The sequence below is a fragment of the Cebus imitator genome, unplaced genomic scaffold (assembly GCF_001604975.1).
Source record: "Cebus imitator isolate Cc_AM_T3 unplaced genomic scaffold, Cebus_imitator-1.0 Scaffold98, whole genome shotgun sequence".
Taxonomy (NCBI): Eukaryota; Metazoa; Chordata; class Mammalia; order Primates; family Cebidae; genus Cebus; species Cebus imitator.
The window spans coordinates 1215590-1228817 of NW_016107413.1; the positions used below are offsets into that span (position 1 = coordinate 1215590).

At 37.4% G+C, this 13228-nt stretch overlaps 1 protein-coding gene across 1 annotated transcript in view; it reads left to right on the forward strand.

The window, feature by feature from the left end:
• The window catches only part of BCKDHB (branched chain keto acid dehydrogenase E1 subunit beta), a 96164-nt gene that overhangs the window by 17717 nt on the left and 65219 nt on the right, over positions 1 to 13228 (forward strand). Inside the window, exon 3 of the mRNA XM_017536418.2 lies at positions 586 to 654. Coding sequence (XP_017391907.1) covers positions 586 to 654 — 69 coding nt within the window. The remainder of the gene's footprint in view (positions 1 to 585; positions 655 to 13228) is intronic.

Consider the following 13228-nt stretch of genomic DNA (forward strand, 5'->3'; position numbering starts at 1 on the left):
TTCACACACTAAATCCCTTTTCTATTTGTGACTGTTCCCTTAGCTTAGAATGTTCTGATGGCTGACTTACTGTATCCTATGTCTCAGGAAAAACCACTGGCCTGGAAGTCTGGAGTATGATTTCTGCCTCTAGCTTTCTGAGTTGGTAACTTTACTACTTCTCTGGTCTCATTTTCTTCATGGATAAAACAAATGAGATTCTAGATTAGTGATTCTTTCTCAACTGGGGTGATCTTAGCCCCTACTCCCACAACTGTCTTTACGTTTAACAATGTAAGCGAAGGCACTTTTGGTTGTCTCAACTCTGTGTGTGTGTGTGTGTGTGTGTGTGTGTGGTAACTCTCGTCCAGTGGGTAGAGACCAGAGATGCTGCTATATATCTACAGTGCATAGGACAGGCCCTCACAACAAAAGAATCGTCTGGTCTAAAATGTCAATAATGTAGAAGTTGAGAAACCTCAATCTATATCTATGGTCCATTTCTCTTTTGTGATTTAAAATGCAATCATTTAAATTACTTATTTCTCATTGTTAGCATTATTTAGGGATTATTAAATAAAACATTATTTAAATAATGTTTTTCAGTAATATTTGGTGAAGATGTTGCCTTTGGTGGAGTCTTTAGATGCACTGTTGGCTTGCGAGACAAATATGGTAAGTAAATATCTATATGAATAGTATTCTGATAGAAATTTTACTGAAAGATCTTAAAAGTACAAAATGTGCCTACTAAATTTTTTGTTATATTCTCATTATATGGATGAATTCCTTTTCATTTCCAGTGCCACCTGCAAAATCCTTTGGCTTAGATTTCCTCAAATGTCTTCTAGTATCCCTCTGATCTGGTTCATATTATATATACAGTGTAATTGATTCCAAAATAATCATCATTAAATGTATTATTTATTGTTTCATTCTTCTGTTCAAGAACCTTTGGTGTTTTATTGCTGCCTGCCTCAGCCAATTTCAATTCCATTGCCTCTAGTTCAAGATTCTGCCTGTCGGTTGTCTATTAGCAAATTTTACCTTTTTGAGAAAAGAGAGAGAGGGAGAGGGGTTTATTTTTTAAAGAACTGGCTCATGTGATTGTGGGGCTGTCAAGTCCATAGGGCAGCCTGGCTGGTTTGAAACTCAGGCAGGGTTTCTGTTTTCGTCTTGGGGCTGAATTTCTTTTTGCTTGGGAAACTGAACTCTTTTAAGGCCGTAAATTGATTGTATAAGGCCTACCCACATTATATAAGGTAATCTGCTTTATTCAAAACCTACTGATTTAAAGGCTAATAAAATCTAAAAAATACCTTCACAGCAACTTCCACACCTGTGTTTGACCAAATATTAATAACTGGGTGCCATAGCCCGGTCAAGTTGACATATAATGAACCATTACATTATCCTTCTTATCTGTTTTATCCCAGCTGATGTCTTTTAATTGGCATGTGATTGATTTTTCCCCATTGCTTTTATTAATTTCATTTGACTCAGTTAAAATCATCAGAGTACGTTTTGGCCCATCTTTGAATTCCCACTCTTCTGACTTGCTGTGTAAGAGATGTGTTTTGACCTCTTATTGTAAGGGATACCTTTGAAGTGCTTTTGACACTTTATTTTTTCTTTTAGTCTTATCTGATTTAGAATTCAGCAGAGCAGTTCTTGTGAGGGCTAGGAGGAGCTGACATCTCCCTCTCTTCTTTCCTTTGCCATTGCTCTATGTTGCTTGTGTGTTCACACGGGGCGAGAGGAGTGAGGGTCTCTAAGATTTTTTTAAAAATTGTGTCTTTTTCTGTTCTGCTGTGTCTGAGGTTATGCTGTACTTAAATACAAGAACCCACACATGTTCCATGTCATTTATTGGGAACTTCCAGCTTAGTCTTGTCTCTTCCATTTATAGCAGGTTGAGTTTCTGGGTCCAGTCCCTCTGCTTTCTCCTACTTCTAATAACTGCTTAGAGCTTGACGTAGTTGGGCAAAAGATAATTTTTCCTGATCATTTAGACTCCTGTTACAAACTTTTAGATCTTTAAAAAGCAGTTAAAAATCTTTACACATTTGATTTCAAAAGTAATGCATATACATTGTAGACAACTTGGAGAATATGGAAAAGCATAAAGAAAATAAAAATTGCTTTTATTTTCAGAGATAACTTGAAGATAACCACTGTACATATCTTGGAATATATACTTCTAGACTATATTGGAATATGTTTGTATATATTAACTAACATTTCAAACACAGAATTATACTTCTGTAACTGAGTCTTTTTTGTATCCGGCGTAGCTATGCTGTGGAACAATGTCTAGACTTCACGATTCCATCTTGCCTGACTCAGTGTGGTAGCATGCCATGTGCTTGTATAGGCTGGTGAGTCCTCTGTTGACTGTCTGCCCAGGTCCTCTTCCATGACTCGCTTCTTACCTCTTCTGTTTGGTGCATTTTATCCATGCCATCTGCTGCTCACCCACTGGTGACTCCTGAATTTCTATCTCTAGTTCAGACTTCTGAGTGTCAGATCTGTATATTCAGTTTCACCTCAGTGTCCCATAGTCAATTCAAACTCAGCATTTGCATACCTAGGGTTGTTATACCCACCCAGCAAATGTATGCCTCCTAGTGCGTTTCCTATTTTGGTGACTATGTCACCATCCCTTTAGTTACCTAAGCCAGACACTGGGGAAATTCTGAGTGTCTTTCTTCTTTCTAGTTCTCTACAACCAGTGAAGTTGTACACTTGTATCTAATCTGGCCCCTTCTTTCCATTCTTACTGCCCTAGTACTTCAGATCTTTAATTTTTCTCTGCTTGCAAAATTTCATTTCTTTTCTTAGCAATCACAACTTCTTTAGTCTCATTCTCCCTCCAATCCATTCCCTCTCTTGCTGCCAGTGTGGTCATTTTAACATGCATATTTCTTAGCAGGACATACAAAAGACTTTGAGATCTACCTAGGTAGCTACCTGACCTCATCTGCTTTTATTTTTGTTTTTAAAACTGTCATTAATTTTCCACATTTTTAAGGGGTTTGACCATGGAAGTTCTCCAGCCAAGTCTTCAAAATCCTTCAGAACTTCTTCCTTTGTTTTTTTGAACTGGTAATCTTGGAACTCCTGAACCACCACAAATAAGTTATCAACTGATCTCAGACAATGAACCTGTGCCAGACTTTCCAGTGAAATGACAAAATATATCTTGCCGCGGTCTCTGCTGATTTTGCATGGTGACCCAAGTTTCTCTCTCACTTCATCTGCAGCTGTTTGTTCAAAGCCAGCAGGTAAAGTGGCTCCAATAGTAACTAGAAGCTCAGATTCACTTGTGAGGTCACTTTCTGTCAGTCGTACAGGCCTCTGGTTCTCATGAAGGTTCACATCTAGGAGTTGGTTAGTGGCTTCTTCAATGTCACACATGTTGGCTGTGCTTCCAAGGTTCCTAACACTGTCCCTTTAAAAGCAGTACTGTCCCTTTAAAAGCAGTACTGTCCCTTTAAAAGCAGTACTGTCCTATGTCTACTTGCCAGGCTCTGGGATCCACAGATGGGCATCAGGAAAGAGATCTTGGAAGTAATTGGCCGTCTGCGAAGACTCTTTCAGCTCCCGCACTCCATTGGCCTCTCGCGCTCAGTCCTATTTTATCTATTTTTTATTTTTTACTCTACAGACGCAGGAACTTGAGCTTATTTTTATTTTTATTAAAACTAATGTCAAGTTACTGGATTTTTCTCTTAAGTCTCTGTTGTTTTTTCATCTTTCTTCCTTTGCACATGCTATCTGAGTCTCTCTCCCCTGTCTGATTACCTGGTAGACTCAAGTTTCTCCTTCAGAAAGTTCCTCTGTGAAATTCTTCCAGATCCTCCAAGCAGACCCAGGCAGTTCTTTGTCGCTATTCACACTGCATCTTTTAAGTCTTGAAAGTTGTGCTGTATTTTTTTCCCTACTCTATCTTCACACCAGACAGTTGTCAAAGGCAGCAGATCTTTAAACTATTTCACAGAATGCGTTCCTAGGACCTAATATTGTGTCAGACAGTATTTATGAAATGCATGCTGTTGAGTGAATTTACCCTTTGCTCTCTACTGTCTCAGCTCCCTGAGAGGCAGAGAGGGAGGGTTTCCCTCCCTAACATTAATTATTTGGGTTGGTCTGATTTTATTTTCCTTAAAAAATAGGTTAAAACAGGGAGAAACTAACTCTTACTTTAAAAAAGTCCAGTGCTCTTAGAGGACACCTGCGAATTTATGTTTCCTGTCTTGGCAGGAGCCTGAGCTAACTAATGGCTAAGTAACTCTTTTAGCTTTAGTGTAAACAGCTGCTGTGAATTTTAACAATTTTTTTTAGGGCAGTCAAGTTACATTTTAATAATTTCAGGTTGAGGATGTTGATCAAGAAGAAAAATTAAATCACAGACACACACTAATGAGAATAAGTGAGCTTCTGCTTTCAGGAGTAAAGAATAAAGGAAAGGGTGAAGAAAAAGATATTAAAATGCATTTTTCTTGCATATTTTAAAAATGTCACATACTTAAAAAAATTATATGCCCTTTTGAGTATAGACCAGGAATTTTTAGCTATACAGAAGCATAACTGTCTGCTTAGCATTTTTTTTTTTAGGATAATTTGTATTTAAAATAACTAAAGGATTATGTTGATATGGTTCATTATAACAATCAAGTCACACTGCCTTAAATGATGAAGCAAAGAAAACCTCTTGTGCCAGATCAGTTTACTTTCTGAAGTGAGCTGAATGTGGAGTGGGAGAGGATCATAGTCAGTAGATGGCAGCCTACACTTTGAAATGAGAACATGCCTGTTGGCATTGTATCAATATTTGAACTGTTGCAGCATTTTATATTCCATCAGAAGGCAGAATTTGAAGGATTGTGCATTACTGACATATGTTGTAAAGCTGAATACTACTTGATATAAAAAAGAAGGAATTGCATAATTAGAGGCAATGCTATAACAAAAGGAAGAGAGACATAGAGCTTTTTGTATTCCAGATGATCCAGATGAGTGTGGACTTAGCATCACTAAACTGCTTCTCTTCCTTGTCCTTTGATAGAACGAAATAGTATGAGTGCTTTGAAAATTAAAAGAAATAAAATAGTATGCCCTCATCAACATTGCATTCCAAATGGCAGCTTTAACTATTGTAGGGAATGAGATGTATTGATTAGAGGCAACAGCTGGAACTCTGGGGAAGCAGGGAATGGGAGAGGGCAGTTAAAGGCAGTTGATTTGTAGGGTGTATGTGATTTTATGTTGAATGCCACATACGCATGCTTGCTTGTTTGCTTCCTTCCCTCCTTCCTTCCTTCCTTCCTTCCTTCCTTCCTTCCTTCCTTCCTTCCCTCCCTCCCTCCCCCCCTCCCTCCCTCCCTCCCTCCCTCCTTCCCTCCCTCCCTCCTTCCATCCCTCGCTCTGCCACCCAGGCTGGAGTTCAGTGGCATGGTCTCGGCTCACTGCAATCTCTGCCTCTCAGGTTCCAGTGATTCTCCTGCCTCAGCCTCCCAAGTAGCCGGGACTACAGGTGCCTGCCACTATACCCGGCTAATTTTTGTATTTATAGAGAGAGGGGGTTTCACTATGTTGACTAGGCTGGTCTCAAACTCCTGACCTCAGGTGATCTGCCTGCCTTGGCCTCCCAAAGTGCCGAGATTACAGGTGAGCCACCAGGCCTGGCATCACACATGCTTTCATTCATGTAAGTAATGAGACATATTCCTCATGTCATATAAAAAATCCATACTCATTATCATTCTCTGAGAGAGAGAGAAAGGAGTGAGAGAGTGTACATGTGCGTTTGTGTTAATCAAATAAGATTTTGGTGTGTCAGGTTTAAGGTATGTTTGTAACATTATTCTGTACTGATATAACTATTGCCTGGCTGTGGTTCTTAGAGTATATTTGGTCCACTTATTGGAGGAAACTTAGGTGAGGAAAGGAATAGCTGAGGACCTCCTGAATTAGTCTACAGGCCTAAACATCTGCCTTTTCATGGGACTTGATGTTTTTCCATTACTGTATCCATTCCTTTCCACCACAAGTATGGCCTGTCATAGCAGCTTGGTAAAACTAATATAACCACTTACTTGTTTTCTTATGTAAACATCACAGAAATGTATAACCAGATAGTTTAATACACTGAATTCAGGACAGAAAACTAGGACAGGCATGTGCTGAAGGCAAGTTTTCATCTATAATGTACCAAAATTTGGGAGCTGACTTTGGGCCTCAGTGTCCTCATCAGTAAATTGAAGGGAAAGGACCAGGTGGTCCTCCTGGATCCTTCCAGCACATACATTTAGGTCATTTTTGTGGTTTTATTTGCTTTTAAAAAAAGAGAAACAGTTTTTTTCATTCTTTGATTCCCTTTACATTTAGAGGTTTTTTTGGAATATAGTTGTTTTAGCGTTTTGGAACAATGGGTACCTTAAGAATTTAATTTTTTTTAAGATGTCCCTTTTCCAGTGTAAGTTTTATTTTATTATTTATTTATTTGAGATGCAGTCTCACTGTGTTACCCAGGCTAGAGTGCAGTGGTGAGATCTCAGCTCATTGCAACCTCCGCTCCTCCCACTGCCTGATTTAAGTGATTCTCATGCCTCAGTTTCTGAGTAGCTGGGATTACAGGCATATGCCATCATACCTGGCTAATTTTTGTATTTTTAGTAGTGATGGGGTTTCACCATGTTGGCCAGGCTAGTCTTGACCTCCTGACCTCAAGTGATCTGCCTGTCTTGACCTCCCAAAGTATTGGGATTACAGGCGTGAGCCACTGCATCTGGCTGCTTTTCCAGCATAAATTTTAAATTTAGGCCAAATCTTTGCTCTCATAATCTTTTGTGAATTATGAAATTAATGTCTTTAACAGAAAAAGTTACCTTCCATTATATGTTCTTGTTGCAGAGAAAGGGTTACTTGGGTGATACCTATATTCTTGGTATATTTAGTGTCAGGGTTCCATTGTAGAATGGCAGTCTGTGAGATGGGAGTTTGGTTTCTGTGTTGTTGAAACTAATTTTACTGAAGGAAATAACCATATAAAATTCATGAAAATTCCTTAGGGAAATCGAATAGATACATGATTTTTTTCACCTATTGAAGTATATATATTTATGACATAAAAGCAGATTGAATATCATATATAGATTGTGAGATGTCTAACTGAGGAATTTGGAGTGAAAACAGATAATAAGTTGGCATAAATCTGGTTTCTAATATATTTATTAAAAATACTTTTAAAGGATTGTTAGTAACTTTAAGTTGCTCTTGATATTACAAAATTCCTTTGTTTTCCAAAAGTATACATGTTGGCAGAACTAGATGAACGTGTTTAATATGCTTTTTTTTCTCCACAATGCTTTTTTCACAAACATTAATTTATTTCTAAAAATTAAGGTCAAATATATGTAACATTTACTGTTTTAATCATTTTTACTGTTCATTGTTATTAAGTACATTCACATCGTGGTGCACTTATTACCACCATCCATCACCAGATCTTTTTTCGTCTTACAAAACTGAAACACTGTAACCATCAAACAATAACTCCCATTTTCTCTCCAACAGTCCCTGGCAAGAACCCATTCTACTTTCTATCTCTATGAATTTGACTACTGTAAGTGCCTTATGTGAGTGGAATCATATAGTATTTGTCCTTTTGTGACTGGTTTATTTCATTTGTAATAATGTCCTCAAGGTTAATCCATGTTGCAGCATGTATCAAAGTTTCCTCCCTTTTTAAGGCTGCATAATATTTTGTTGTATGCATATACCACATTTTGTTTATCCATTCATTTGTTGATTGTTGCTTGGTTTGCTTCTACCTTTTGGCTATTGTTTCTAAGACTGCTATAAATACTGATGTGCAAATATTTGCTAGCGTAACTGCTTTGTTAATTCAGAAGAACAAAGTTAGAGGACTCACACTTTCTTTCTTCAAAACTTACTGCAAATCTATAGTTATCAAAACAGTGAGACAATGGCAAAGGACAAACATTGACGAATGGAATAGAATAGAGAACCGAGAAATAAACCCTTGAATATCTGGTCATTAATTTTTGACAATGGTACCAATACCATTTAACAGGGGAAAGGACAGTCTTTTCAACAAATGATGCTGGGAAAACTGGATATTCACATGCAAAAGAATGAATTTGGACCCTTACTTACCGTATACAAAAATTAACTCAAAATGGATCAAAGACTTAAATATAAAACTCCTTGAAGAAAATGTAAGGGAAAAGCTTCATAAATTGGATTTGATAATGATTTTTAAAATATGACTTTAAAGGCATAGGCAACAATAAAAAGGTAAATTGGACTGCATCACAATTAAAAACATGGACTTTGAAGGACACTATTAACAGGGTAAAAAGGCAGTCCACAGAACAGGAGAAAATACTTGCAAGTCACTTATCAGATAAGCGGTCAATATCCAGAACATATACGGAACTTCTAAAACTCTACAAGAAAAACCAATAAATCAATTAAAAATAAGCAAAGGACTTGCGGAGACATTTCTCCCAAGAAAATATATAAATTACCAATGAAAAGATGCTCAACGTTACTAACTATTAGGAAATGCAAGTCAGTACCTCAATGGAATACCACTTCATACTCATTAGTATGGCTTTTATCAAGAAAACAGGAAATAACAAGTGTTGCTGAGGATGAAATTGGAATCATTGTGCATTGTTGGTGGGAATGTAAAGTGATGCAACCGGAGTGGAAAACAGTAGGGTAGTTCCTCAAAAAAATCAGAATTTCTGTATGATGTAATATGCCTTTCTTTTTATCTCATTTAAAAAATCCAGCTGAATGAGTTAACATAGAAAATAGAAGGTATACATTATCGATGCATACTTTATTTACTTTAGTTTTTCTTATTTATTGCTTTGATGACCTTTTGTTATTTTCCAAATAAAGATTTTAGACACTGCTAATATTAGCATGAGTACAAATCATCACTGTATTTTAATTTCTCTAATTTGTAACACTGACCTCTCAGAACTTCAGTTCTATATGACGTGGATATAGACTAGATAAGAACTTCTCAGCCCATCAGCACTATTTATTTATTTCTCTATTTATTTGTTTAAGAGTCAGGGTCTTGCTCTATTGCCTAGGCTGCAGTGTGGTGGTACAATCACACCTCACTATAGCCTTGAACTCTTGGGCCGAAGCAATTCTCCTGCCTCTCACAGTATTCTCACTGTTGGCCTGTTGACCAGTGCCTTAACAAATAACATTTAATAAAATAAGATATTTAATATATTTTGTAGGACATCAGAGCGGGGGAGAAATGGAGGGTATATCTACTCTAGTGGTTTTCAACTGCTCATGATTTTGGCAGTGTCTAGAGATATTTTTGGTTGCCACACCTGGGGGGGATACCACTAGCATCTGGTGGTTGGAGACCTAGAATGCTGCTAAACGTGTACAGAGCAGCCCCATTAAAGAACTGTCTGGACCAAAATGTCAATGCTGTTGAAGCTGGCTGGGCATGATGGCTTATAGTTGTAATCCTAGTGCTTTGGGAGGCCAAGGTGGGAGGATTGCTTGAGACCAAGAGTTTGAGACTAGCCTAGGCACCATAGCAAGATGACCCCCACCCCTACAAAAAAAAAATAGCTAAGCAGGATGGCACACATCTGTAGTCCAACTACTTAGGAGGCTGAAGCAGGAGAGCCCAGGGGTTTGAGGCTGCAGTGAGCTGTGATCATATCACTGCGTTCCAGTCTTGGTGACAGAATAAGACCCAGACTCTAAAAAGGAAAAAAAAATAGTGCAGAGAGGCTGAGAAACTCTGATCTATATCCATGTGATGTGGAAACTGAAGTTCTGAGAGGCTGAGTTGCTCAGTGTCAAGTGGTCTGGAGCTCAAGTTTCCTAAAACCTGGTTCTAGGCTTTTTGTACCATATATTTTCCCCTCATTTATAAATGAGCAGCTAATTTATGTAAAACATTAAAAAATAAGGAATTCTAATAAAGCAAACGTCCTGGGTTTTGATTATTCGTGGAATAAGAAGCTAGTGATCAGAAGCCCATATTAAAAAGTTGAAAAAAAAAATCTATTTTTGTTATTCTCTTGTGAATGAGATTTTCTGAGTGCATTGGGTTATTCTGGGTTGGGAGCTACTGCTCTAACAATTTTTAAAAAAACTTAATTGATTAAACAATAAATGTTAGAGCTGCCAACAGGTGTTCTCTTTGACATTTTAAGCATCAGTCAGAATGTAATGACCTTAAGCCAGTTTTTCTCAATCTTATTTGACAATGGCATGCTTTAAAAAATTTTCAAATATATGCACCAACAGGGACTTGGAAGATAGGCTTAGATTTAAGTGAACAAAGAAAAATGGGAGTGTAAGTAATTATTATCAGAAAGTATAAAATTGATTCATATATCTTTTAAGCTTCAGAAGAATTAGAAAAATGAGACCATGTATATTAAGAATAATATATATTAGAAAAGTAAAAGATCTTTGTTTTATATTTTCATCGTCAAATATGATATCCACATTGTCGAGCCACGCATACATAATATGAAGGATGTTGCTAAATTAGCCTCCTAAATCTGATTCCTAGTGTTCTGAAAATTCTCTTCTAGACTGGTACCTTTAACAGGGGGATGAACCCCGACATTTTTCCTTTCAGTATTTAGAAGTTTTTGAATTATTTAGAATTTATGAATATTTTAATTGTTTTATTTTGTTTTGTTTTCCACAGCTCACTTTCTTTTTATTTATTTTTATTTTACTTTAAGTTTACTTTAAGTTCTGGGGTACATGAGTAGATCTTGCAGAATTGTTACGTAGGTATATGGATGCCATGGTGGTTTGCTGCCTCCTTCCCCCATCATCTACATTAGGTATTTCTTCTAATGTTATCCCTCCCCAAACTCCCAATCCCTCTGCTATCCCTCCCCTAGTCACCCACCCCCCAACAGACCCCAGTGTGTGATGTTCCCCTCCCTGTGTCCATGTGTTCTCACTGTTCAGCACTCACTTATGGGTGAGAACAAGCGGTTTTCTGTTCTTGTGTTAGTTTGCTGAGAATGATGGTTTCCAGATTCATCCATGTCCCTGCAAAGGACATGAACTCATCCTTTTTTATGGCTGCCTAGTATTCCATGGTGTATATGTACCACATTTTCTTTGTCCAGCTTATCATTGATGGGCATTTGGGTTGGTTCCAGGTCTTTGCTATTGTAAACAATGCTGCAATGAAGATACGAGTGTGTGTGTCTTTATAGTAGAACAATTTATAATCCTTTGGTTATATACCCAGTAATGGGATTGCTGGGTCAAATGGTATTTCTATTTCTAGATCCTTGAGGAATCACCACACTGTCTTCCAAAATGGTTGGACTAATTTACACTCCCACCAACAGTGAAAAGTGTTCCTATTTCTCCACATCCTCTCTAGCATCTGTTGTCTCCAGATTTTTTAATGAACACCATTCTAACTGGCATGAGATGGTATCTCAATGTGGTTTTGATTTGCATTTCTCTAATGACCAGCGATGATGAGCATTTTTTCATACATTTCTTGGCCTCATATATGTCTTCTTTTGAAAAGTGCCTGTTCATATCCTTCTCCCACTTTTGAATGGGTTTGTTTTTTTTCTTGTAAATCTGTTTAGTTCCTTGTAGATTCTGGATATTAGCATTTGTCAGATGAGTAGGTGGTAAAAATTTTTTCCAATTCTGTTGGTTGCCAGTTTACTCTAATGATTGTTTCTTTTGCTGTGCAGAAGCTCTTAATTAGATCTTGTTTGTCTATTTTGGCTTTTGTTGCCATTGCTTTTGGTGTTTTAGTCATGAAGTCCTTGCCTATGCCTATGTCCTAAATGGTATTGCCTAGGTTTTCTTCTAGGGTTTTTATGGTGTTAGGTCTTAGGTTTAAATCTTTAATCCATTTGGAGTTAATTTTAGTGTAAGATGTAAGGAAGGGGTCCAGTTTCAGCTTTCTGCACATAGCTAGCCAGTTTTCCTAACACCATTTATTAAACAGGGAATCCTTTCCCCATTGCTTGTTTTTGCCCAGTTTGTCAAAGATCAGATGGTTGTAGATGTGTGGCATTACTTCCGAGGCCTCTGTTCTGTTCTATTGGTCTTTATCTCTCTTTGGTACCAGTACCATGCTGTTTTGATTACTGTAGCCTTGTAGTATAATTTGAAGTCAGGTAGCATGCTGCCTCCAGCTTTGTTCTTTTTGCTTAGGATTGTCTTGGCTATGCAGGCTCTTTTTTGGTTCTTTATGAAGTTTAAGGTGGTTTTTTTCCAGTTCTGTGAAGAAGGTCAATGGTAGTTTGATGGGAATAGCATTGAATCTATAAATTACTTTGGGCAGTATGGCCATTTTCACGATATTGATTGTTCCTATCCATGAGCATGGAATGTTTTTCCATCTGTTTGTGTCCTGTCTTATTTCCTTGAGCAGTGGTTTGTAATTCTCCTTGAAGAGGTCCTTCACGTCCTTTGTTAGCTGTATTCCTAGGTATCTTATTCTCTTTGTTACAGTTGTGAATGGGAGTTTGCTCATGATTTGGCTCTCTGTTTGTCTGTTATTGGTGTATAGGAATGCTTGTGATTTTTGCACATTGATTTTGTATCCTGAGATTTTGCTGAAGTTGCTTATCAGCTTAAGGAGATTTTGGGCTGAGATGATGGGGTCTTCTAAATATACAATCATGTCATCTGCAAATAGAGAGAATTTGACTTCCTCTTTTCTTAATTGAATACTCTTTATTTCTTTTTCTTGCCTAATTGTTCTGGCTAGAACTTCTAATGCTATATTGAATAGGAATGGTGAGAGAGGACACCCTTTCCTAAGTGCCAGTTTTCAAAGGGAATGCTTCTAGTTTTTGCCCATTCAGTATGATATTGTCTGTGGGTTTGTCGTAAATAGCTTTTATTATTTTGAGACACGTTTCATTGATACCTAGTTTATTGAGAGTTTTTAGCATAAAGGGCTGTTGAATGTTGTTGAAGGTGTTCTCTGCATCTACTGTAATAATCATGTGGTTTTTGTCTTTGCTTCTGTTTATCTGGTATTATTTTTATAGACTTGGTTATGTTGAACCAGCCTTCCATCCCCGGGATGAAGCCTACTTGGTTGTTATGGATAAGCTTTTTGATGTGCTGTTGCATTTGGTTTGCCAGTATTTTATTGAAGATTTTTGCATTTATGTTCATTATGGAGACTGGCCTGAATTTTTTTTTTTTTTTTTTT